Here is a 22,157-nt window from a genome sequence, read left to right on the forward strand (position 1 = left end):
ACAAATTACACCACATAATACACATACTACACTACACAATAAAACAGCAATAAAATATGTTAAAACAATTAACAACATCCAAGCTAGCACAGAATGCAACAGCGGTGGAGGGAGAGAAGAAGTTACATTGGAGACGCTAGGGGAAAGCCTGCTGGAAAAGGAAGGTTTTTAAACCCTTCCTGAATAGGTCGAGGGAGGTGGCCGAGCGGAGCTCGCCAGGAAGCGAGTTCCAGAGCCGTGGGGCCGAGATAGAGAAGGTGATGTTATTGAATATTTAGCATCTGGAACTCTCAATAGTTGCTTCTCAGCCGACCTGAGTGTGCGGAGCGGATTATATGGAGAGAGGCGGTCCTCTAAGTACCCTGGGCCCAAGCCATTGCAAGACAACATGGAAACACCATCCCTTAGCAAAGGCGTATTTGGGGCTGCTAAATCCTTTTCCAAAGAGAGACTCTGCAGTTCAGTTTTCTGAGGGTTGCAGTGTTCCTCAATGCAATATTTCTGAAACTTGCTTTCTCACTGACAAACAGCTACTACGGATGCACCCAACCAGATACTGACTTAGCCTGCCATCATTCAGTATCGCCTCCACCGCCTAGTTTCTTTCTCTTGTGTATTTCCTTCTGCCTAGAAGTCCCCACTAAGCTGACAGCTCAGTGCCTGGCTGGTCCTTTTCATTCCTTCTGTAAGACCTTTCCCTTCTGTGTATGGGGTACATCATAACAGTTGTGTAGCAACCACAGGTTCTGTTTACAATCTCGTAAACTTAGCAACCCAACAGAATTATTTCTGGGGAACGTTCTGTGGTTGCTAAGCACTCCTTCTGGTCAGCATATTGGATGGATGGATGGATGGATGGATGGATGGATGGATGGATGGATCTGAAGCACACTGCTTCAGATCCATCCATTATTTCGGCCCATTATTTCTCTCGGCCCATTATTTCACAAAGAAATCTCATCGGTCCAATGCAGAAATTGGTGCAATGCAACCATCCATAATATAAACAGGTTACTTGAGTGGAGAGGATGCTTACCTTTCACATTAAGCCTCCCCGTGGTGTGAACACCTTCTGCCTTGAAGGCTATGAGGCCTGAATCCTCGATGGCGAGAGAGGAAAGCGTCAGTGAGTGTTTCTTCCCTTGGACGCTAATGAGACACTTCTCCTTAGCCTTCAGCCTCACGCCATCCTTCATCCAGGTCCCTTCCACATTCTCATGGGACAACTCAACCTCAAAGGTGACGGCATCTTTCTCATGGACATCCATGGGTTGCAGGCCCTTCACCACTTTGATGGGCCTCACTTGGGAACAAAACACAGGATAAAGGATGAGATGTGTCTGAACCAAAATTGATCCCATGCTCGTCACTCGCTCCTCCATTTGAGAGACTATGGAACATTCCAACGCCTGTCTGGAAATCACACTAAGAAAAAGATACAGATTCTGGCATAGGTGGACTTTGAGAATATAAACACATTGTCAATCTAGGAAAGTATTCTAAAAAATTTTTATCACATGAGCTCCATTCTTGGCACAATCACACAAATTAATGAAAATAGAAAGAAACTAATTTGTGGGCAGCCATTTTCGTATTCTTTTTAGGTGTATACCTTCATTGCTTTAAAGATATGCCAATATATATAAAAAGCTAAGTGCAATGAATACATGCTTGCAAACCCCTAAAACATACAGATCAAGGGATCCTTGACTGAAAAGATATAATATATGAAGTGTAACATATTCCATTAGGGGTGTGTGTGTGTGGTATCTTTTCAGACACCAAATAAAAACTAGTCAGCTCAGTAGGCATAAGATTTGCTTTCCAGCCTCCATCCTTCTTATGTATGTATTTTCACAAATTTTGTCCTTTAAGTTCAGAGACACAGCCGTGTCAGTCTGGAATATCAATGGGCAAAGGGATCTTGTTGCACCTTTGGCTCTAACTGTGTGAAAAAAGTGGTAGCATAAGCTTTCGTAGACTAGGGGTGCATCTATGCTATAGCTCCATTTTACGGAATCCTGGGATTTGTATTTTTACAAGATCTTGCTGAAGAGGATTGCTGTCTCTCCAAACTACAAATCCTATGATTCTGTAGGATGGAACCTACAGTGGTGTCAAACTGCATTGTTTCAACAGTGTAGAGGCACCCTAACTCTTGCATCTGAGAAAGTTGACCATATGCTACAACTTCTTTCACACAGTTAGTGTCACAGGTACTACTGGACCTCTGTCCTTTAAAATCACGTTTGCCCTTGACTAAATTTATTGCTGCTGCTACAAGGACCCTTTTCTGACGTTTCCCTGTGTAAGCTGCAAGGATTCCAAAAACTCCAGCATATCTGTTATAGGGATGACCTTTGGACTGGGTCAATAGATATTCCATCACTCAAAGTGGAAGAATGTGCTTACGGGTATACTGGGGTTATTTTGGGGAAGAGCCGAGGAGGAAAGGATTAGCAAAAAGCACCAGCTCGACACACTTAAGGATTGCACAAGCAGCTGTTTGTTCTGTGCTATAGTAGGAGACCAGAAGCAAAAGCACCCAGCCCACTCCAATATAGTGGAACAGTCTGCATTGCCACATTGGGAGGCTGAAAATATGGGTTAAATGTATTCACACAATGCGAAGCAGTCCTGTGGTCACTTTTGCCATTAACTAAGGAACTGCCTTGCAGCTGCCAAGTCTGGACTTCACTTGCCCTAATGGCAAACCCTCCAACATTTCACAGATAAAAATTAGGAAATGTGTGGTCAAGGAAGCAAAATCAGAGTGTGGTCAAGATGACAAAAGTTATTAATGAGGGAAAACACACAAGCTTGGAAAGACTGCAGCTGTTTGCTTTTGCTCGAGCCTACAGGGAAGGGCAAGATCCTGCCCCCTTCCCTTTTCTCTTCCCATTGAGTTAACAATTACTATTTATTTATTTATTTATTTATTTATTTATTTATTCATTGCTTTCTCCTAGAGTAGACCCAAGGTGGATTTGAACCAGATTCCACCACAGAAGTAAGCTGAGGACAAAAGGGAGAAGTGAGAAGGAAAGAGAGAAACTAGGACATTTTTAAAATAACTGAAAATGTGGGTTGAGAGAGGATTAATCAGGACTGTCCCTTCCAAATCAGGACAGTTGGAGGATATCTGAAGGCCAGCCATGATGTGGAACATCAGATCTACTGGTCTGGAGGTGGGTAGCTTCCTGACTAAAACAGAGCCCCTCACATAAAATAATAATAATAAATAATAAAAATTTTATTTGTATACCGCCCTTCCATTGATCAGGGCGGTGAACAACATAATAAAATCATATACAATAATAAACGACAACCAAATAACAATATACACATATTAAAAACAAATTAAAAACACAATCAGCCAACCATCTTGCCGACAGGAGAGGAAGGAAGGCTATCTGGAGCTTCATTCGGGGAATGCAGCTCGAAATAGGAAGGTTTTTAAATTCCTTCTAAACTGAGCCAGGGAGGAAGCTGAGCGGAGCTCTGTGGGCAGCGTGTTCCAAAGGGCCGGGGCAGTGATGGAATATGTCCTCCTCGTCGTGGAGGTAAGTCTAGCCCCTGGAACCCTGAGTAATAACATAAACACACACTTGCTTAGCAAATCTGCTTACAAATGCACAAGCTGGACACCTCTAGGCAGAAGATGTTCCTTCTGCCATTAGAAACACCCCTGTCAAAATGGCAGATTTCAAAGAAATGCATGTCACAGGGCGGGTGGGTTTCCTCGCCTGCTTTTTGTCATGGGTTGAAATGCATGAAAAATAAGAAATAGAAAACTGAGGAAGGACAAAGGTGAGCTGAAAAGAAAAAGATGTCCTTCCTTCACCCAAGGAAGGGGATGACACAGGGCACACCAATTCTTGAGACCATGCCACAAGAGCCATGTTAGCCAACCCCGGTTTGTGACTGACTAATTGTCCAGTTGAAAAGTTGCTACAGTTCTCGATCTCATAAGGAAAACAATACAGTATATATATTTCCATAGTTGCATTTGTCTTAGGAGCTTATTGCATGGACAAAAAATCCGACTGCAGGCGAGAATTATACCACATAATTCACTGCCGTTTCCGCCAGGCGAGTGCAGCCCAGCTGCATTCCAGACGCACTTCGGAAGCTGCTTTTGAAAGTCATCTGCATCAGTTGGACTTGTGGGACTGGACCTCAGACCTTCTATATGAAAAGCACATGCTTGGCCACTGAGCTACAGTTTCCCTCTCTCCTGTTATTCCAGTATTATGTACATTTCTGACAGGCAATATTTATCTTTCCAAGATGCCTGCCCTTAAGGGGAGGCATGTAAATAATTCTGACTTAATTTCGACCAATAAATAATTCCGACTTACTTTCCACAGTTAGTTTTGCCTGGGTCTTGTCATGGAGGGTCTCACAGGCATAAAAACCACGGTCCTCACAGGCAGCACTCTTGATCACAAGGCTGTGCTTTGTCCCTTCAGCTTTGATCTCCATGTTGGCATCTGAATGGAGCATGCTGCCATTCTTCACCCACTTCACGTCTGTTGTAGGCTTCGATAACTCTACTTCCAGTGTCACGGTCTCCTTCTCCTCCACCGTTTTGGCTTCCAGTTTCTTCACAAACAATGCTGGGGCTTCTGCATGCAAAATATACACAGAAATGCAAGCTTGAAAGAGCCCCCAAAATGGCCAAAGTCAGACACAGCTCAAAATGATCTTACACTAGTTGTTATTTGCAAAGCGGCACAGCAGGTAGCCCTGTGTACATGAACACCATCGTTCAAGAAGGATAGCAATAGCAACTACATTTCTATACCGCTTATCAGTGCACTTAAGCACTCCTTAAGCAATTTACAACTGTAAGCTAATTGCAATCTGGGTTCTCATTTTAGCGACCTCTTGGAAGGATGCAAGCCTGAGTCAAGCTTGATCTCTTTTGCTAGTATTGAACTCACAACCTTATGGTTTGTGAGTGAATGGCTGCAGTACAGGCATTTAAACATTGTTAAACCACTTGACAAGATGGAAGTTGGAACATGTCCAGCATTTCCAGCAGAGGGCAACCAATGTGGTAAAAGGTCTGGAAACCAAGTCCTATGAGAAGCAACTTAGGGAGTTGCATATACTTAGCTTGGAGAAAGGAAGACTGAGGATGCATCTGCACTGTAGAACTAATGCAGTTTGATACTGCATTAAAACTAGAACCACAGCAGGTAGGCTTCCTAGGAACTTTTGGGGGTCCAATCTGGCTGGATGTCACCAAAACAATCCACCCTGTGATATAAATTGCATGTTTTACTCATTCCCATTACTCACCTTCTACTTTAAGATTAGCTTTGCTCTGCACCCCTTCGACTTCTGCCGAGATTTCCCCGGAATCTTTCAGGGTCAGGTCAGTGATGGTGAGGCTGTGGTTTGAGTCCTTCTGAGAAATGACATATTTCTTACTGGCTTCAATTTTGGTTCCGTTGCGGCTCCATGTGACGGCTGCATCAGCAGGGGAAACAACACATTTGAAGACGGCTTCCTTGCGTTCTTCTGCTACTATGTTGTGGAGGCCTTTGACAAACTTCACCACTCTAGGAACTGGGAAGAAGACAGTTGATGACATGAGCACACTATGATGATAATCATTTGTATAAATCATTCAATCCTTCATCCTCTTTGGCAATAGGTGCTGTTAGTTGAATTATTTTCATAACCTTGAATGGTAGAACATGTGCTTGCTAAAGCAGCATGTACCCAATGTTTCCCATGCTAGGCTTCAATTCTGAACATCCTTGTAAATCATTTCAAGACAGGACCACATCTGTGATCTCCAATGCTGCCCACCATCCTGTTACTCAAATGGTTTACCCGACTCTAGTGTAAAGCTGGAAAGAATATTCACCACTATTCATTCTCTGTTGAAAAGGGGGGTTCCTGACAGTTGGGAAACTTGGTCAGTAAGAATAACTGGTGAGACATTTTCACAGTTGTTGACAGTACTGACACATGAGAAAATGTTTCAGGAAATTATTCTGTGCAAAAAGACACAAGAGTTCTTGCACAAAAAGGCATTGTTTCCTGACAGCCACATATTTTTCATGGAAAATTTGGGGGGGGGGGGGTGTTGCATAAGCCTCCGGTAGTTTTCACGTGCCTCTTTAGAAATATTGTTTTCGTACAAGAAAAGTGTGGCTTTCACACACACACACACACACTAATGATTTTGCAGAATACTTCAAAATGTGCAAATACCGGGTGAGACCTGCAGAGAAATATTCATTTTCTCCCACAGCAAGGAGAAAACTGCATGAATTATTCATTCTTGAATGGACAGAAAAACAATTGAACATTAACATTCCCACTCTAGAGTTATTATGTCCAGAACATACCCACAACTGAGACCCTGACAATGGTATCTTGGATGCCCAGCTCTGGACCGTCAACTGTGCACTACCATAGCACTTTCGGTGCTAAGCCCTACCTATGGGGGTGACCTGAATGTTGCACTTGTCATGCTTGGTTTCGCAGCAGTAATCTCCTTTGTCTTCTGCCCGGAGACCTGTTATGATCAGGACGCGCTTTTCTCCAATCTCACGCATCTGGTAGCGCTTGTCCGCTTTGAGTTCCACACCATCCTTGCGCCAGACAACGTCGCCCTTTGGCTGGCTTAGTTCACAGCTCAGGGTCACAGTCCCTCCAATCTCAGCTTTAACTGGCTCCAGCTTCTTGGCAAATTTCACTGGGATTTCTGAGATGGGGAGAAAGTATATTAACACATATAACATGCCTTCTGAGCATCTTTGAGAAGTATGCATCTGGATACCTCATTTGTGCAACATTATCCATTCTGGACCGCCCTTCCTTGCATATGCAAAAGGGGATGTTCTAAAAGCCTGGCACAGACTTTAGTTTTTCCCAACAGTGGAGGAGCCCTAAAAATCAGACCGTTTCAACAGAAGAGCTGAGACAGCACCATACATCTACCAAAAGGGGCCCTGAGCTGATAATCAGATTTTCAGCCTTTTCTCCCTTTTATTTTCAGCAGCATAATATCAATTCTTATACTGCAAAGATTTGTTCAAATGTGTGTTAGCAGTACCAGGTAACATTTTAGAAACCGTGAGATGCAGTCCACGGATTATGAACTCCTCTTAGTAGCCAAACATCAGTCAGTGTCCTCCATTGTTCCTCTCTCCCATGACTAGCAGAAGCCAACAAAATTTGAATTATATATAAATGGATAAATTCACATAAAATCTAGCTTTTTACCAATACAGAATGCATTCATTCATTCATTCATTCATTCATTCATTTATGATTCAGAGAGGATACAATTCTGAGTTAGACTAAAATCTACTGGGCTGTATTCAACACTGATTTTATATTGCAGTATTCCCCAACTTGTGTCCTCCTGATGTTTCGGACTGCAACTCCTAGGATTCTTGATCAGTATGTTGTTCTTGGGTTGGCAGCAGCCTTAGACATTGTGTGTTGTGTGCCTTCAAGTCATTTCCGACTTATGGCAACCCTAAGATGAACCTATCATGAGGCTGTCTTGGCAAGATCTGTTCAGAGGAGGTTTGCCATTGCCTTCCTCTGAGGCTGAAAGAGTGTGACTTGCCCAAGGTCACCCGGCCAGTTTCATGGCCAAGCGGGGAATCGAACCCTGGTCTCCATAGTCATAATCCAACACTCAAACAACTATGTCACATTGGCACCTCTTAATATTAAGCTTAGATTATTAAATTGTGTTTATCGATGCAAGCCCATTTGGCTTGGGTCTGGCTTGCAAAGTTTAGAATTCCAGTATGGTAAATTCATTTCTGACTAATCTGGAGATGTTTCTCTCACCTTGGACTTGAACTTGGAACTGCTGCTTATCATTCTTGGTCTCACAGGTGTACACTCCAATATCTTTGACATCAGCCTGCTTCACAGTCAGGGTCCGAGAAGCTCCATCTTTTTTCATGTCATATTTCTTGTTGCCCCTGATTTCAACTCCATCCTTGAGCCATTTGACCTCAGCGTCCTCAGGCACCACAGATGTCGACAGGATGATGCTTTTTTGCTCCTGAACAACAACCTTTTCTTCTTGGGCACCTTTTCTTTGGAATTTTGCCTCAGGTTCTATACCAGTAATAGGAAAATAAGAAGGAAGAGGAAAAGGAAGGAGGAAGAAGTAGTAACAGTGGTAACTGCTAAGTACATCATGCTCTAACTCTGAGGAAGTTGTCTCCATTCAGAGGAAATAAAAAGTTCTTCCATTGGTATTTGTCATGAGATTCCAGAAACTGGCCTCATAATCCCAATCCTTTGAACATATAAGAGTTCTTATGGGATCAGCAAATACCTCGAACACACAAATCAATGCAATTTTTTTCTTTAAAAAAAAACCCTTAATTTACACTTCTTGGATTAATACACAGTATAGAAGTATTCTTTGGATACCTCCAACGTATTCATTGGCATATTCTTTGGATATTTCTATGCATTTAGCAATCTTGGGTCAATGCATATCCAAATATTTTAAGACAAAATGTGCACAATGGTGTGTATCTAACAGTAATTAAACACAAATATTTGTGAAGCTTGTTTAAAAAATAAAATTCACAGTAACAGGACAAGGATATGGGAGAGACTTATGAACGGACACAGGCAAAACTAATATGGAATGGAATTCAAGCTATCAAGTTAAAGCTATCTGTTCATCCTACTCACTAACAGTCACTGGGGGAAAGTATCTAGGATATCATCATAATTCTGTCTGCTAAAGAGTTTGGGAAGGAATTTTGGTCTCTCTCCAAGATAGCAGAATTCAGCCAAATGTAAACTATATTTTTTGTGAGTTTTTCGTGCTCTGTGGCCATATTCTAGAAGAGTTTATTCCTGATGTTTTGCCTGCATCTATGGCTGGCAAAATGTCAGGAATAAACTCTTCTAGAACATGGCCACATAGCCTGAAAAATTCACAAAAAACTATGGATGCTGGCTGTGAAAGCCTTCACAAATTTAAACTATATTTCCCTAAAAATCGTAACAGCAGCAGCGGTTATTCCGTTTCCTCTGCTTACGAACAAAATAAGTGATGTTTCACACTGAAAAATGAAATAAGGAGCCACCCTTAATGTTTCAATGAACAAAGTTTAAGGTGGAGGTTAACATACATTATCATCATCACTATCTCCACTCATGCACAGAGCTAAAATGCATGTGGCAAAATCCAGTGACAAGATTCTCTTGCAGAAACACCACAAGTCCCAGTAAAACAAAGGAATCACGTTCTAATGCAGCTTCCCTTGATTTCCTTAGTTTCACTGGGACATAGGCAGTAGGTTTTCTTCCCATATCCTTGATGTCCCCTCTAAGCATATCATATAGTATGGAGAGTCCATGGAAGATTATTACAGAAAAATCTGCCACACTTGCCAGTGATCAAAGTGATTCATTCCAACACAGACACAAATCTCACATAGTCCTGGTTTTCCACTGAGATCTGCTTTCCCTTCCATGGAGGGGATGAACTTACCTGTTGCTTCAACCTTGAAGGTCAGCTTCTGGCCCGCAGCTTCACAGGTATATTCCCCAGCATCCCTTTTCTCCACTTGTTCCAGGACCAGTTTTCGGGAGGTGCCCTTGGATTCCACCTTGATTTTTTTGTTAGCGCTGAGGAGCTTCCCGTCTTTGTACCATTTCACTTCAGTCTCAGAGCTGGCCACTTCGCAGACCAAAGTGGTGTTCTCTTTCACAACAGCCTTGACTTCCTTCTGCACCTTCTCCTTATTAGCAAATATATCAACAGCCTCTGTGAAATGGGAGAAAGAAACAGAACCTGTTGATGGAAGATGTATGTCTCCATTACCAATTAAAACAGTCCTTGATATTAGAGTCAGAGCTCAATATTTGCACATGCTGGTGGGCTGTTGTGTTAGTCTTGCAAGGTTATAAGTTGTGTAGAAATGGCAGAAATGAATAAGCACCATGCCCCGCCATCCTTCTGGGAACTCAGAGAAATTGAAAAATTCAAAGACACAGCTGTGTTAGCCTGAAAAATCAGTATGCAAAGAGATCTTGTAGCACCTTTGAGACTAACTGAAAGAAAATAGCTGGTAGCATGAGCTTTCGTTCACTTCAGTTTACTTCCTCAGATGTGAGACTTCATGCATCTGAAGAAGTAACTCACACTACCACCTTTTTTCTTTGAGTTAGTCTCAAAGGTGTTACAGATCCCTTTGGAAATTGTAGTTTCTGATGATGCTGGAACTATGAAGAATATTAGCTACTCTGTATTTCAGTTGTTAGCCATTTGTGATATTTTGGCTTCATTCCCACTACATTTTAAACCGGACCTCAAATCGCTTTGAACTGGTTTAAATGACCCTGGTTCACATTTGAACCAAATCACAAACCAGATCTCAAACCAATTTATTTGTAAGTGGGAATGAGGCCTTTATGCGGAAGGGGAGAATATAAAACATTTTTAAAGAAACCCTTTTTTTAAACTAGATAAGCTGTTAATCCATACACAGTCCCCAATTTTCTTTGGGAAGACATGACATGGTAGTTGGGGAGATATGACACTTGCGTGAAGAAACCACACAGGACATTTTTGAGATATATCCACGGGCACAGAATGGATACAGCTATATTTCATCTTCTCTGATTGAGAATGCTTGATTTGATTTCTAGGAAAGCTTTTCTCATTGCAGATAGGTATCTTTCATTCTTAGGTAAAAGTAATGGATGTCCCTTGACATGAATGTTTAGTTGTCACCAACTGTGGAAGGTGGTGCTCATCTCCGTTACTAAGCTGAAGAGCCAGCATTGTCTGAAGACAAATCCAGCAATCATGTGGCCAGCATGATTGCACTGAACACTGTTATCATCCCACCGGAGTGGTACCTATCCATCTACTTGCATTTGCATGATTTTGAACTGCTAGATTGGCAGAAGGTGGGACTAGTGATGTGAGTTCACCCCACTTGGGCCTCGAACTGCCAACCTTCCTCTGTTCTGATCATCAGAATTGGCATCTTAACCGCTAAGCCACTGCATCCCTGCATACTTACCTTCAACCTTAAGTTTGAAAGTGAGTTTCTGGTTGCCGGCTTCACAGGTGTACTCGCCCTCGTCCTTCTTCTCTGCCTGTTGCACAGTCAACCGCCGGGATTTGCCTTCGGCTTCTATCTTGAGCTTCTTGCTAGAGGTGATAAGTTTCCCATCCTTGAACCACTTCACTTCTGTCTTGGCCTGGGCCACCTCACAGCTGAAGATAGCGTTCTTTGAAGAGACAGTCTTGACCTCCTTCTGTACCATCTCTTTGTTGGCAAACGCCTCTTCAGCTTCTAGACCATTAACACCAGCAGAATTTTTAAAACAAAGTATCAATACTTCAATTACAGACTTATGTAATATCTGTAACTTAATCAAAAACTGAAGCAATTTTCTGAGTTGGCACCCAGTATAAAAGATATTGCTCCATGGATCTCTTCTTTAAAAATACGGCTCATTCTCAAAACTGACCTCCCACATACAAAAATATCATTATTACTTCCAGGACTATTATAAAACTCATGCTGACATTATTGAGCAATTTATTTGTGGTTCTGACATCTAACTGGCACAATAAGCTCAACAAATACATTGGTTTTGGCATCATAAGGAACCTATAATGCAGATAGAAAAAAACCTTCATTGGACTCAACAATTTCAATGAAAGAAGCATTCTGAACCTCCTGAGATTTTTTGTGGGAGGAAATACTCCCACCTGGCTTCAAGCATTCACACATCTGGAAGGCTAACGTTTCTGAGAAAGGAAGTATGCAGACAGCAATACTCTTTTTTTAAATGTGAACATTTAAAATAAGCATAACTTGAAATAAGGCAATAGGGAGATGTGTAAATTAATTTGCACAAATAAATAGGGAGAAAACTATGAAACATCCGTTTTCAAACAAAGTGCACAAACTTCAGCACAGGAACCTATTGCATGACCTGATATTAGACAAAAATGGGGACAAAAATGAAGGTGGGAGTTGGTGAGACTCAAAAGAGAGATGTTTTCAAATCCATGCTCCTTCACACCACTTGCTGCCCCAAATATAACAGGAGAGATGAAAAAATAAAGTAGAACTTGTACCTGTTACAGTGATTTTGAAGGTCAGTTTCTGTCCAGCTGCTTCACAGGTGTATTCACCTGCATCCTTCTTCTCTACTTGCTGCACAATCAGCCGTCGAGATTTGCCTTCAGTTTCCACCTTGAATTTCTTGCTGGAGGTGATCAGTTTCCCATCTTTGAACCATTTCACTTCTGTCTTGGCTTGGGCCACTTCACAGCTGAGAGTAGCATTTTCTGAAGAGATAGCCTTGATCTCCTTCCGAATCTTCTCTTTGTTGGCAAATACATCCTCAACTTCTGCAACTGAAGAAAGAAACAGATAGGTTTTACAACTTCATCTTTCTTGCTTCAAGGCAAGTCAAGTTTCTCATTGACCCCTAGTTGATAGGAAGCCAAGATGACAGAGAAACACATGAAAAGCTCCACATTGTAGATCTTGTTCATCACCCTTGGGCAGATTAACCCAAAAAATTCATACAACAACACGCCAGAAGGAGGGAGGCCTAGGTGGACATCCAGCGGTGGTTTTGAGAAGACAGTCCCCTTTTTATATCATGTATTGTACACCAAGACCTCTTGAAAAATGAGTTACTGTAAGCAATGTGCAAAATTTTGTATGGACAGCTATTTTGAATGCTCCATATCAAGAGTAAGCAGACTCCAGATCTGTATGATCTACTTTGTTTATGCTAGAACAGTGAGATCCAGAAAGTGGAACATGGTGCAGAAGACATGAGTTTAGAATGAAAGAGTCTGGAAACCAGGGATTTATTTTTACTACCAGAAGAGTGGAATGGAGCTCATAATCTTTCCATACCAAAATCAGCTCCTGCTCAAAACAAAATCTCTGTTACAGACTGCCAAAATAAAGCTGCTTCGGCTCTCTTTGGAGATATGCTGTTTAAATTATGCATGCATCCTAAGAATCCGGAAGCTGCACCAAAGCTGCACTCCAGTGTTTAGGAATAGAGTGTGGCTTTGGCGCGACCTCCGGACTCTTAGGACCCATGCATCATTTAAATAGCATACCTCCAAAGAGACCCAAAGCAGCTTTATGTTGGCAGTCTGTAACAGGCCTCTGTTGCAACTAAGGCTGCATTTGCACTGCAGAAATAATCCAGTTTGACACCACTTTAACTGCCATGAGTCAATGCTATGGAATGCTGGGTTTTTCAGGTTTGCGAGACATTTAGCCTTCTCTGCCAGAGATCTCTGTTGCCACAACAAACTACAGTTCCCAGAATTCCATATCACTGAGCCATGGTAGCTAAAGTGGTGCCAAACTGGATTATTTCTGAAGTGTGGGTGCAGCCTTTATATAATCCTTGGAAATTGGGGGGTCTTTTTATTTAATTTTATTTTTACCTTACATAACAACATCCAATATTACATCTTTCCAAATATTCATAAAACATGCTTTTAAATATGGTATACATATTTACAATTTGACTTCTCATAATTCATCCAGTTTGTATAAACTTTTATCACTTAAATCTTATTGTCTTCAATACAACTGCAATATATTTCTCTGAATGTTAAGCCTTCAAGCTTAATTTATTTTGATCTTTTTATCTTAATGCATACAATTCAGTGTCTCTATAAGCTGAACCCTTTCTTCTTACAATACAACAACTGGGAATAAGAAAGTTCTTCTGATCCACTGCAAATAATCCAAAAACTCTACAAGTCGATCCATATCTATTTCACATTCTGCATTTCATATGTACCATCCAAGACCAAGGCCCTTTTCAGCCTATGCAGGATCTAAAGCATAAATGTTATTAACAACCTCCAGATGAATGAAGTGATGCTCAAGAAAAGCAGAGAGGCTGCTGGTTTAAGGCTCAACATCAGATGCTCCATGTTCAACTTAAATTGTCAACGTAAGTGTCAAGAAATTCAGAATATCTTTTTTTTTTAGCATTGGCAACCATATGAGAAGAGTAGGATGTAAACTTTCCCATTCTTGATGAAAAGGGGCATTTGAACACATCATGCAAAAATAGTCAGCCACTGGAAAATATTTCACATTTCTGAACATTTTCTTGACAGCAAAATTTGGGATTTGTGCCAAAATAAATTGCCTTATTTATGTAAACAGTATGTTTTATGCAATTTTTTCCACAGAAAAGTCCTGAAGTCTAAACAAAAATCCACAATAATGTACAAAAACTGTCCCAGCAGGGAGAAAACTTTTGCAAACTTCATTTGTTCTTCCTTAAGACTGAAACAGGTAGAGATTTGAATCCCAAGGAATGAGAGCAAGAAAAATGGGTGGTGGTGACATTTGATCAGTTGGGCAGAGAGAGAGCCAAAAAAGAAAATAACATATTTTAAACATCCACAAACCTTTTTCATCTGCTACAGTGACTTTGAAGGTCAGTTTCTGGCCGCCGGCTTCACAGGTGTATTCACCCGCATCCTTCTTCTCCGCCTGTTGCACAGTCAGCCTCCGGGATTTGCCTTCAGCTTCTACCTTGTGCTTCTTGCTGGAGGTGATGAGTTTCCCCTCTTTGAACCATTTCACTTCTGTCTTGGTTTGGGCCACTTCGCAGCTGAGGGTTGCATCCTTTGAAGACACAGCCTTGACCTCCTTCTGTATTTTCTCTTTGTTCACAAACACCTCCTCAGGTTCTGTACAGTTAACACCAACAAGATACAAGCCCAGCAAACATTGTAGAAGAAAGAAAACACCAACACTTCATTAATCACAGACCACTACAGTTGAATGAGATCAGAAAGACAACTACATGGGGCCAGGACTCGAGTTATTTCGCGTTGGCTCAACAGCATTGCACTTCCACTGGGAAACATTTAACCTGTCTGTTGGGGATAAGGCCTTGTCTATATAATCATAAATACATAAATATACACTATAGTCCTTCGGTGCCAGTCAATGGCCTCGGCTGTGGGTCATGGGCGTTATCAACAGATCGCTTGGGAAGAAAGAGTTTCCCCATCTGGATATAATACAGTTGAAGACCTGACCCATTATTTACTTGGATGCCCAATTCATAAAGATATAAGAGGTGCCTAAAGAGCTAGGATTGGTACCAAACAGCTCTGATTTGAATTTGATCAAAAATTTTATTAGGGGACACTTCTGAAAAGGCAGCTTGCTTTGCCTTTAATGCATCAATTTTAAGGAGGAAGTTTTGTAAAGATGATGGTTAGGTTTCAGCATAGATTTGAACCTGTAAAAAAAAAATTGGATGATTTTAGTTTTGTAAAATAATGTCATATATTTCCAGTGTATCTGATTTTTGTGTTTATTTAGTTTGAATTGAGCATATAAAGTTGATGTTTTTAGATGTTTTTAGTTATGTGATGTAACATACTATTCTTATAATGTATCTGATTTTTGTGTTTTATTTGGATTCCTTTTTTGTAATGGTTTATGCTACACACAAATAAATTTCCTTACTACTACTTACTAAATATACACATATGTGCACACACATAAATACACACATAAGTTGAGTCGACCTTTTAAAATATTGTGTGTATATACAATATTTTAAAAGGTCGACTCAACTTATGTGTGGATTTATGTGTGTGCACATATGTGTATATTTAGTAAGTAGTAGTAAGGAAATTTATTTGTGTATTATATATATATATATATATATATATATATATAAAAAATACATATATAAGGTACAACAACAACAATTTATTTCGGTCATTGACCAGTATAAAAATAAACTACAATTATTAAAACGAGAAACAAAATTAATCTCCGCCATCTAAATTTAAGGTATATATGAAGCACAAATGAATTTTGTGTTTAGGCTTGGGCCCCATCCATCTCCAAGATACCTTACTATGTATGTATATGCAAATGCAGGTCTAATGAGCTGACTACAAACCAGCCAGAGGCCCTAAGCCCATCAGCTGCTGGCTTGGGAATTTGAAGATTCCCTTTAGCAGTTGGGTTGAGTCAGTTGGGGTTAGAATGCGGAGAGATGGAGTTGGGTTGTTAGAATCCTGAGGGTTGAAGCGGGAGTTGAGTTGAGGAGACAGTGAGGGGAAGAGTCGGTTCCAGAGGGGAACTTGGTTGTAGTCTAGAGAGAGGGGCTTTTAACCAGTTAGGGACTCTAATTAAAGAAGGATTATAGTAAGCCTGAGAGGCAATACTGTGGTGTTTAAGCTTAGGAAAGTAGGCAATAGGGACAGTGTCAGTGTCCTTAACAGCTGGTCATAAAAATACTCTGTAGCAAGTTGAACTGTGGTAATAAAATACCCATTAAGAAGTAACACGTGCCTGAACTAACAGTTGTATAATATCATTTAGTTCAAGAAATATCGGTTCAAACCTCTTCTTATTTTGTTTTATCAGAAGGCTGGTCTGGCATATATATTTTATCCACGCTACTATATTATATAATACTGTGAACCTGCCACATAAGAAAGGGGGTTCATTACATTAATTAGTTGGCAGCGGGGTGGGATTAGAAAACCCCAAAGGACTGCCATAAGGTGAAGGAGTGTGTCCTTCACAACAGGTGTTCCAAAATCCAAAAAACTTCAAAATCCCAATTACTTCTGGTCTTGAGCATTTCAGATAAGAGAGACTCAACCTATATGTATACGGTTGTTCCCCCAATTCACAGGGGATCCGTTCTGCAGCCTCCCGTGAATCCAGAAAGTTGCACATATCCAAGCCTCATTGATTCAAATGGTGGCGCAATCCCGGGTGCGCTGCTGCGTGCGTGCCCTGGGCACACGTGCCATTTTGTCCCTCCCCACTTGCCATCCATGAATAATCAAGACTGCAAACTCCAAGTCCACAAATCAGGAGTAGCAACTGCACATAGACACAGAGAGACACATACATACATTGCATGTGCTGTTTATCTGCAATTGGCATCTTAGACCCTCTGATCCTACTTGCAGCCCCAAATATGTAGCAAGTAAAGGGAAAGGTAAAATCTATTTGTACCTGTAACGATGAGTTTAAAGTTCAGTTTCTGGCCAGCAGCCTCACAGGTATACTCTCCCGCATCCTTCTTCTCCACCTGTTGTACAATCAGATGACGTTTTAGGCCTTCCGTTTCTACCTTGAGTTTGTTGCTGGAAGTGATCAGCTTCCCATCCTTAAACCATTTTACTTCTGTTTTGGCCTGAGCCACTTCACAGCTAAAGGAGGCACTTTCTGAAAGGGTAGCCTTGATTTCTTTCTGGACCTTCTCCTTGTTGGCAAATACCTCCTCAACTTCTGCATCTAGTGAAGAAAATAGTGAGTCGTGATCAGTGAGTCTTCTCTGCTTTTAAAGTATCTTTAAGGTTTCTAATTGACATATAAAACACATAATGCATAGATGTCTTGGCCACATAATCACACATTAGAGGATCCAAAAAGCAGGTTATTCCCAAAATACTCTCCTATAGCTTAGTCCATAAATCAGAGGACTAAAAAGGCCATGGCCATAGCAAACCATACATATTAGTAGCATGGGTGTTCATCTTTGAGAGCTGCATTGCATAGAGGTTTGAGCACTGGACTACAACTCTAGGGATCAGAGTTCCAGTCCCCGCTCAGCCAAGAAAACCCACTGGGTGACTTTGGGCAAGTCCCATACTCTCAGCCTCAGGGGAAGGCCATGGCAAACCTCCTCTGAACAAATCTTGCCAAGAAAACCCCATGATAGAGTTATGCCTTAGAGTTGGCATAAGTTGGAAACAACTTGGAGGCACAAAACAACAACAACAACAACAACGAGGTCTGGTGGGCAGAATTAGACCCTGACCTCCATGCAATTGTCCGCTCCTATACACACCTTTGGCACCAATAGGATCTAGGCCCTGGTTTCTCAAACAGGGTTCCTTGGAAGCCTCTGTATTTGTGTGTTGTGTATCTTTACGTTGTTTCTGACTGATGGTGAACCAAGGCAAACCTTAATGTGGTTATCTTGGCAAGATTTGTTCAGAGTGGGTTTGCAATTGCCTTCCCCTGAGGCTGAGAGAATGTGACTTAGCAAAGATTACCCAGTGGGTTTCCTTGGAACCCTAGGGTTCTGTAAACAGCATTAGGGGTTCTACAAGATATTGTGATGGGGGGGGGGAATTAAAAATTAACTGCAGATATACTGGTTTTTATTTAGCGGTTCCCTGCATCGTGGAAATTATTTCAAGGGTTCTTTCAAAATGAAATGGTTGAGAAAAGTGTAAAAAAGCACTGAAAACAGAACAGAACAATAGAACACTATGAAGTACAGACTGTTGTCTTTATTACATGGATCCCTATCCTGAAAAGCACAAACGCACCTCATTCTCTGGTTGTAGACAGGACAAAACGTCTCTCTCTCTCTCACAGTCATTTCAGAAAGATAATGTCCCAATTACAAATCAAGTTGGTGTAGTTTTAAGCCATCTGTTTTGATCAACCAATCTCAACTGATTTTTATGGTTATGGTTAATGACCAGTATCTGTTTGGACATCTAATCACTGAACTACATAGAGACCCTCTCATGGTGCATCAACACTGTAGAAATAATGCAATTTGACACTACTTTAAGTGCTGTAGCTCCAGCCTATGGAATCCTGGGATATGCAGTTTTACAAGGTCTTGATCCTTAATCTCTGCTCAAGAGTGCTGGTGCCTAACAAAACTACAAATCCCAGGATTCTGTAAGATATAGCCATGGCAGTTAAGGTGGTGCCACACTGTATTATTTCTACAGTGTATGCACGCTCATGCAAGTAATGATCTCAAGTATGATAGACAGGTCTCAAGATGCCATCTTTATCTAACATGCTAATAAAGATAATCTTCTATTATCTTGTGATGTGTCTCCTGCTTTTCTTGTGAAGTCCATTGGATGTCCAATTTTCACATACAGTAGAGTAGGACAGATAGAAAAGTAAGATAGCATATGTACCTGCAACGGTGACTTTGAAAGTCAGTTTCTGGCCACCGGCTTCACAGGTGTATTCACCTGCATCCTTCTTCTCCGCCTGTTGCACAGTCAGCCTCCGGGATTTGCCTTCAGCTTCTACCTTGTGCTTCTTGCTGGAGGTGATGAGTTTCCCCTCTTTGAACCATTTCACTTCTGTCTTGGTTTGGGCCACTTCGCAGCTGAGGGTTGCATCTTTTGAAGACACAGCCTTGACCTCTTTCTGTATTTTCTCTTTGTTCACAAACACCTCCTCAGGTTCTGAACCAGTAACACCAGCAGGAATTTTAAAGCAAGCAAAACACCAACATTTTAATTATGGAATGCTCCTGTATTTGTGAGTTGGTCTTCCATTCATGCTATTTCCCCTAAGTACACAGACTGTGCAGGATTTATAACTACACTGGACTCTTTACTAGAAAAACATAATACAGTGGGTCCTTCTTATCCTTGGGGGTTCCTTCTGGACCCCTACTCTGCACAGATGGCAATAACCACGGGACTTTAAGTCCCACAGCTTTCAGTGGTGGCACACGAGCATGCAGTCACTCTCCTGGACCATGTGCACATGTGGCCATTGAACTCAATGGGGCTTTCCATCCACAAATGCTCAGATCTATGAATGGTAAGCCCATGGTTGGGGCAGGTGCACTGTATAGCTCATTCTCACTTCACATTAAAACAAATAAAGATTCCCTTATACATCATACAAAAATAAAAACTCTCTCTCACATACATGCAAATATCAGGGTCATTTCAGATGTACAGAGGCACAGTTATAAAACTCAGGCTGGGATGGTTTAAACTGTCTGCTAATGGGTGCACACCAAACAATCAGACCAAGAGCATTATCGCATAAGAAAACAAAGCCAAAACAGCTTGATAATAACAACTTTCTCTGTGCCTTTCCACATGATGCTGTAGCACTTCCATTATCTTCCTGAAAAGACGATAGTAAAAGCATGTCTTTGGTCACACTGGAAAAATCTGTTCAACAAAAGGCACATTTTTATGACTGCCTCCCTCAGGAAGGAGAACAGAAATGCTACGATGTCATGCAGAGAGGCAAGGAAAAAGTCACTGCTCACCCACTCCATTTTGGCTTTCTTCTCTCATGTGATAAGGCTCCAAAACAAAAGGAAGCATACTGATTTTCCCATGATGGAGGTCCACCAATCAGATATGGAAGGGGCAGGAAGGGAAATAAGGTAGTATTTGTACCTGCTACAGTAACTTTGAAGGTCAGTTTCTGTCCAGCTGCTTCACAGGTGTATTCGCCTGCATCCTTCTTCTCCACTTGCTGCACAATCAGTTGCCGGGATTTGCCTTCAGTTTCCACCTTGAATTTCTTGCTGGAGGTGATCAGTTTTCCCTCTTTGAACCATTTCACTTCTGTTTTGGCTTGGCCCACTTCGCAACTGAGTGTAGCATTCTCTGAAGAGATGGCCTTGATCTCCTTTTGTATCTTCTCTTTGTTAGCAAATACATCCTCAGCTTCAACAACTTGCAGGATGAAAGAGTAAGAAGTAAATTTCAACACCACTATGTCTCACTTTAAGGCACATTGACATTTCCCATTAATATACGAAATCCACAGCTCATAGATATTCACTTATGAAGCACACCTTTAAAACTGTCAATTGCCTGTATCAAGATTAACCCTCAGTAATATGCAGCCTCCTGATCCCCACCCTGGTCTTAAACACAGGCTGGACCACTGTCACAACATTTCACAAATGTCATGAAATGATCTTCAGAATATAGAAGCATTGCCAAAGTGATGCAGCAGGTCTGGTTTAGTAATGGCTGTTACTCTAGGGCCCTGTCTGCACTAGCCAAATAAACTGATTTCTCAGTGTCCAAACCCCAATTCTGGTGTAAATAGTCCAGACATTGTCTATCATATTCAGCACTGAACTGGGCTATAGTGCCCCTTAACACACATTTTAAAAAATTACCTTTTGCTCTGGAGCCCTCCACTGTGACACTGGGCAGCTGTTTGAAACATGTCCCACTGAGCCACTCAGCGAGTCTACCACTGCTGCCAGTCTCTCACTTTGCCGCCAGAACAAGGTGCCCAGCCTTGTTATCTGCCACTGGGCACCTCACTCTGACCTCAGAGCAAAACAAGCCATAGCAGTGGCAGATGTGCCAGGTGGCTCCATGGGACACTCATGTCAACAGCCATGCTGCATTGGAACTGGGAGCCTTTGTAACAGGGAATTCTGCTCTGGGTTCTACAGACAGGACCTAAGTCTCAATGACAACAGCCTCCAAAGCAGATAACTGATCGAACTTCTAGTTTGATTGCCATTTAAATAAAACAGAGGAATAGCTACCATATAGGGTTGCCATAATTCTGGACCTCCAAACTGGGACAAATGTAGGACAAAAGTAGGACAAAAATTTCAAATGTAGGACACTTTTTTTTAAAAAAAAAATGGAGGACACGCAAAAAAATTGATGATTTTTTTTAAAAATGTTAATAGAAATGCATGTTTCTTAGGCATGATCAAAATGGAGGACATTTTGGCATTGTTCCTAGACAGATCGCAGAAATGTACTTCCCTTTCTGGCTAACCTCCCCCCACCCCCTATTCCAAACAGCATATTTGGGCATTGAAGAGGAGGAAGAGTGGAAAAGGCAGAGGAAGAGGAAGAGGAGAAGAAGAAGAGGAGGAGGAAGAAGGAGAGGAAGAGGAGGAGGAGAAGAAGTGATGGAGAAGAAGAGGAGGAGAAAGAAGATGAAGAAGAGGAGGAAAAGGAGGAAGAAGGAAGAGGAAGAAGGGGAGGAAGAGGAGGAGGAGAAGAAGAGATGGAGAAGGAGGAGGAAGAAGATGAAGAAGAGGAGGAAAAGGAGGAAGAAGGAAGAGGAAGAAGGGGAGGAAGAAGGGGAGGAAGAAGGGGAGGAGAGGAGGAAGAAGAAGAGGAGGAAAAAGATGAAGAAGAAGGGGAGGAAGAGGAGGAAAAAGATGAAGAAGAAGGGGAGGAAGAAGGGGAGGAAGAAGGGGAGGCAGAAGAAGAGGAGGAGGAGAAAGAGGAAAGGCTCTTTCCCCTGCCTGGCTGCTTCCGTCGCCAACGGAGGAAGCCAGGCAAGGGAATGGGGCCTCGCTGAAGCCAAGCCCCAAACCCCTGCCTGGCTGCCTCCGTCGCCGTTTTGCCCCCA

At 41.7% G+C, this 22,157-nt stretch overlaps 1 protein-coding gene across 12 annotated transcripts in view; it reads right to left on the reverse strand.

Moving 5' to 3' along the window:
* Nucleotides 1-22,157, reverse strand: part of OBSCN (obscurin, cytoskeletal calmodulin and titin-interacting RhoGEF) — a 249,781-nt gene that overhangs the window by 190,981 nt on the left and 36,643 nt on the right. For 11 of the 12 annotated variants that reach the window (XM_089533750.1, XM_089533743.1, XM_089533749.1 and 8 more), the window contains exons 9-20: nucleotides 20,213-20,494; nucleotides 18,977-19,252; nucleotides 17,037-17,318; nucleotides 14,444-14,728; nucleotides 12,116-12,397; nucleotides 11,046-11,321; nucleotides 9,506-9,781; nucleotides 7,831-8,106; nucleotides 6,461-6,727; nucleotides 5,308-5,577; nucleotides 4,362-4,628; nucleotides 1,037-1,303 (exon numbers count right to left, since the gene is read on the reverse strand). In XM_089533750.1, the coding sequence (XP_089389876.1) occupies nucleotides 1,037-1,303; nucleotides 4,362-4,628; nucleotides 5,308-5,577; nucleotides 6,461-6,727; nucleotides 7,831-8,106; nucleotides 9,506-9,781; nucleotides 11,046-11,321; nucleotides 12,116-12,397; nucleotides 14,444-14,728; nucleotides 17,037-17,318; nucleotides 18,977-19,252; nucleotides 20,213-20,494 (3,306 nt within the window). The remainder of the gene's footprint in view (nucleotides 1-1,036; nucleotides 1,304-4,361; nucleotides 4,629-5,307; nucleotides 5,578-6,460; nucleotides 6,728-7,830; nucleotides 8,107-9,505; nucleotides 9,782-11,045; nucleotides 11,322-12,115; nucleotides 12,398-14,443; nucleotides 14,729-17,036; nucleotides 17,319-18,976; nucleotides 19,253-20,212; nucleotides 20,495-22,157) is intronic. The other variant, XM_089533747.1, reaches the window with a different exon arrangement.

Source organism: Sceloporus occidentalis, unplaced genomic scaffold (assembly GCF_023333645.1).
Source record: "Sceloporus occidentalis isolate IW3139 unplaced genomic scaffold, rSceOcc1.0.p SCAF_7, whole genome shotgun sequence".
In the NCBI taxonomy this organism is placed as follows: domain Eukaryota; kingdom Metazoa; phylum Chordata; class Lepidosauria; order Squamata; family Phrynosomatidae; genus Sceloporus; species Sceloporus occidentalis.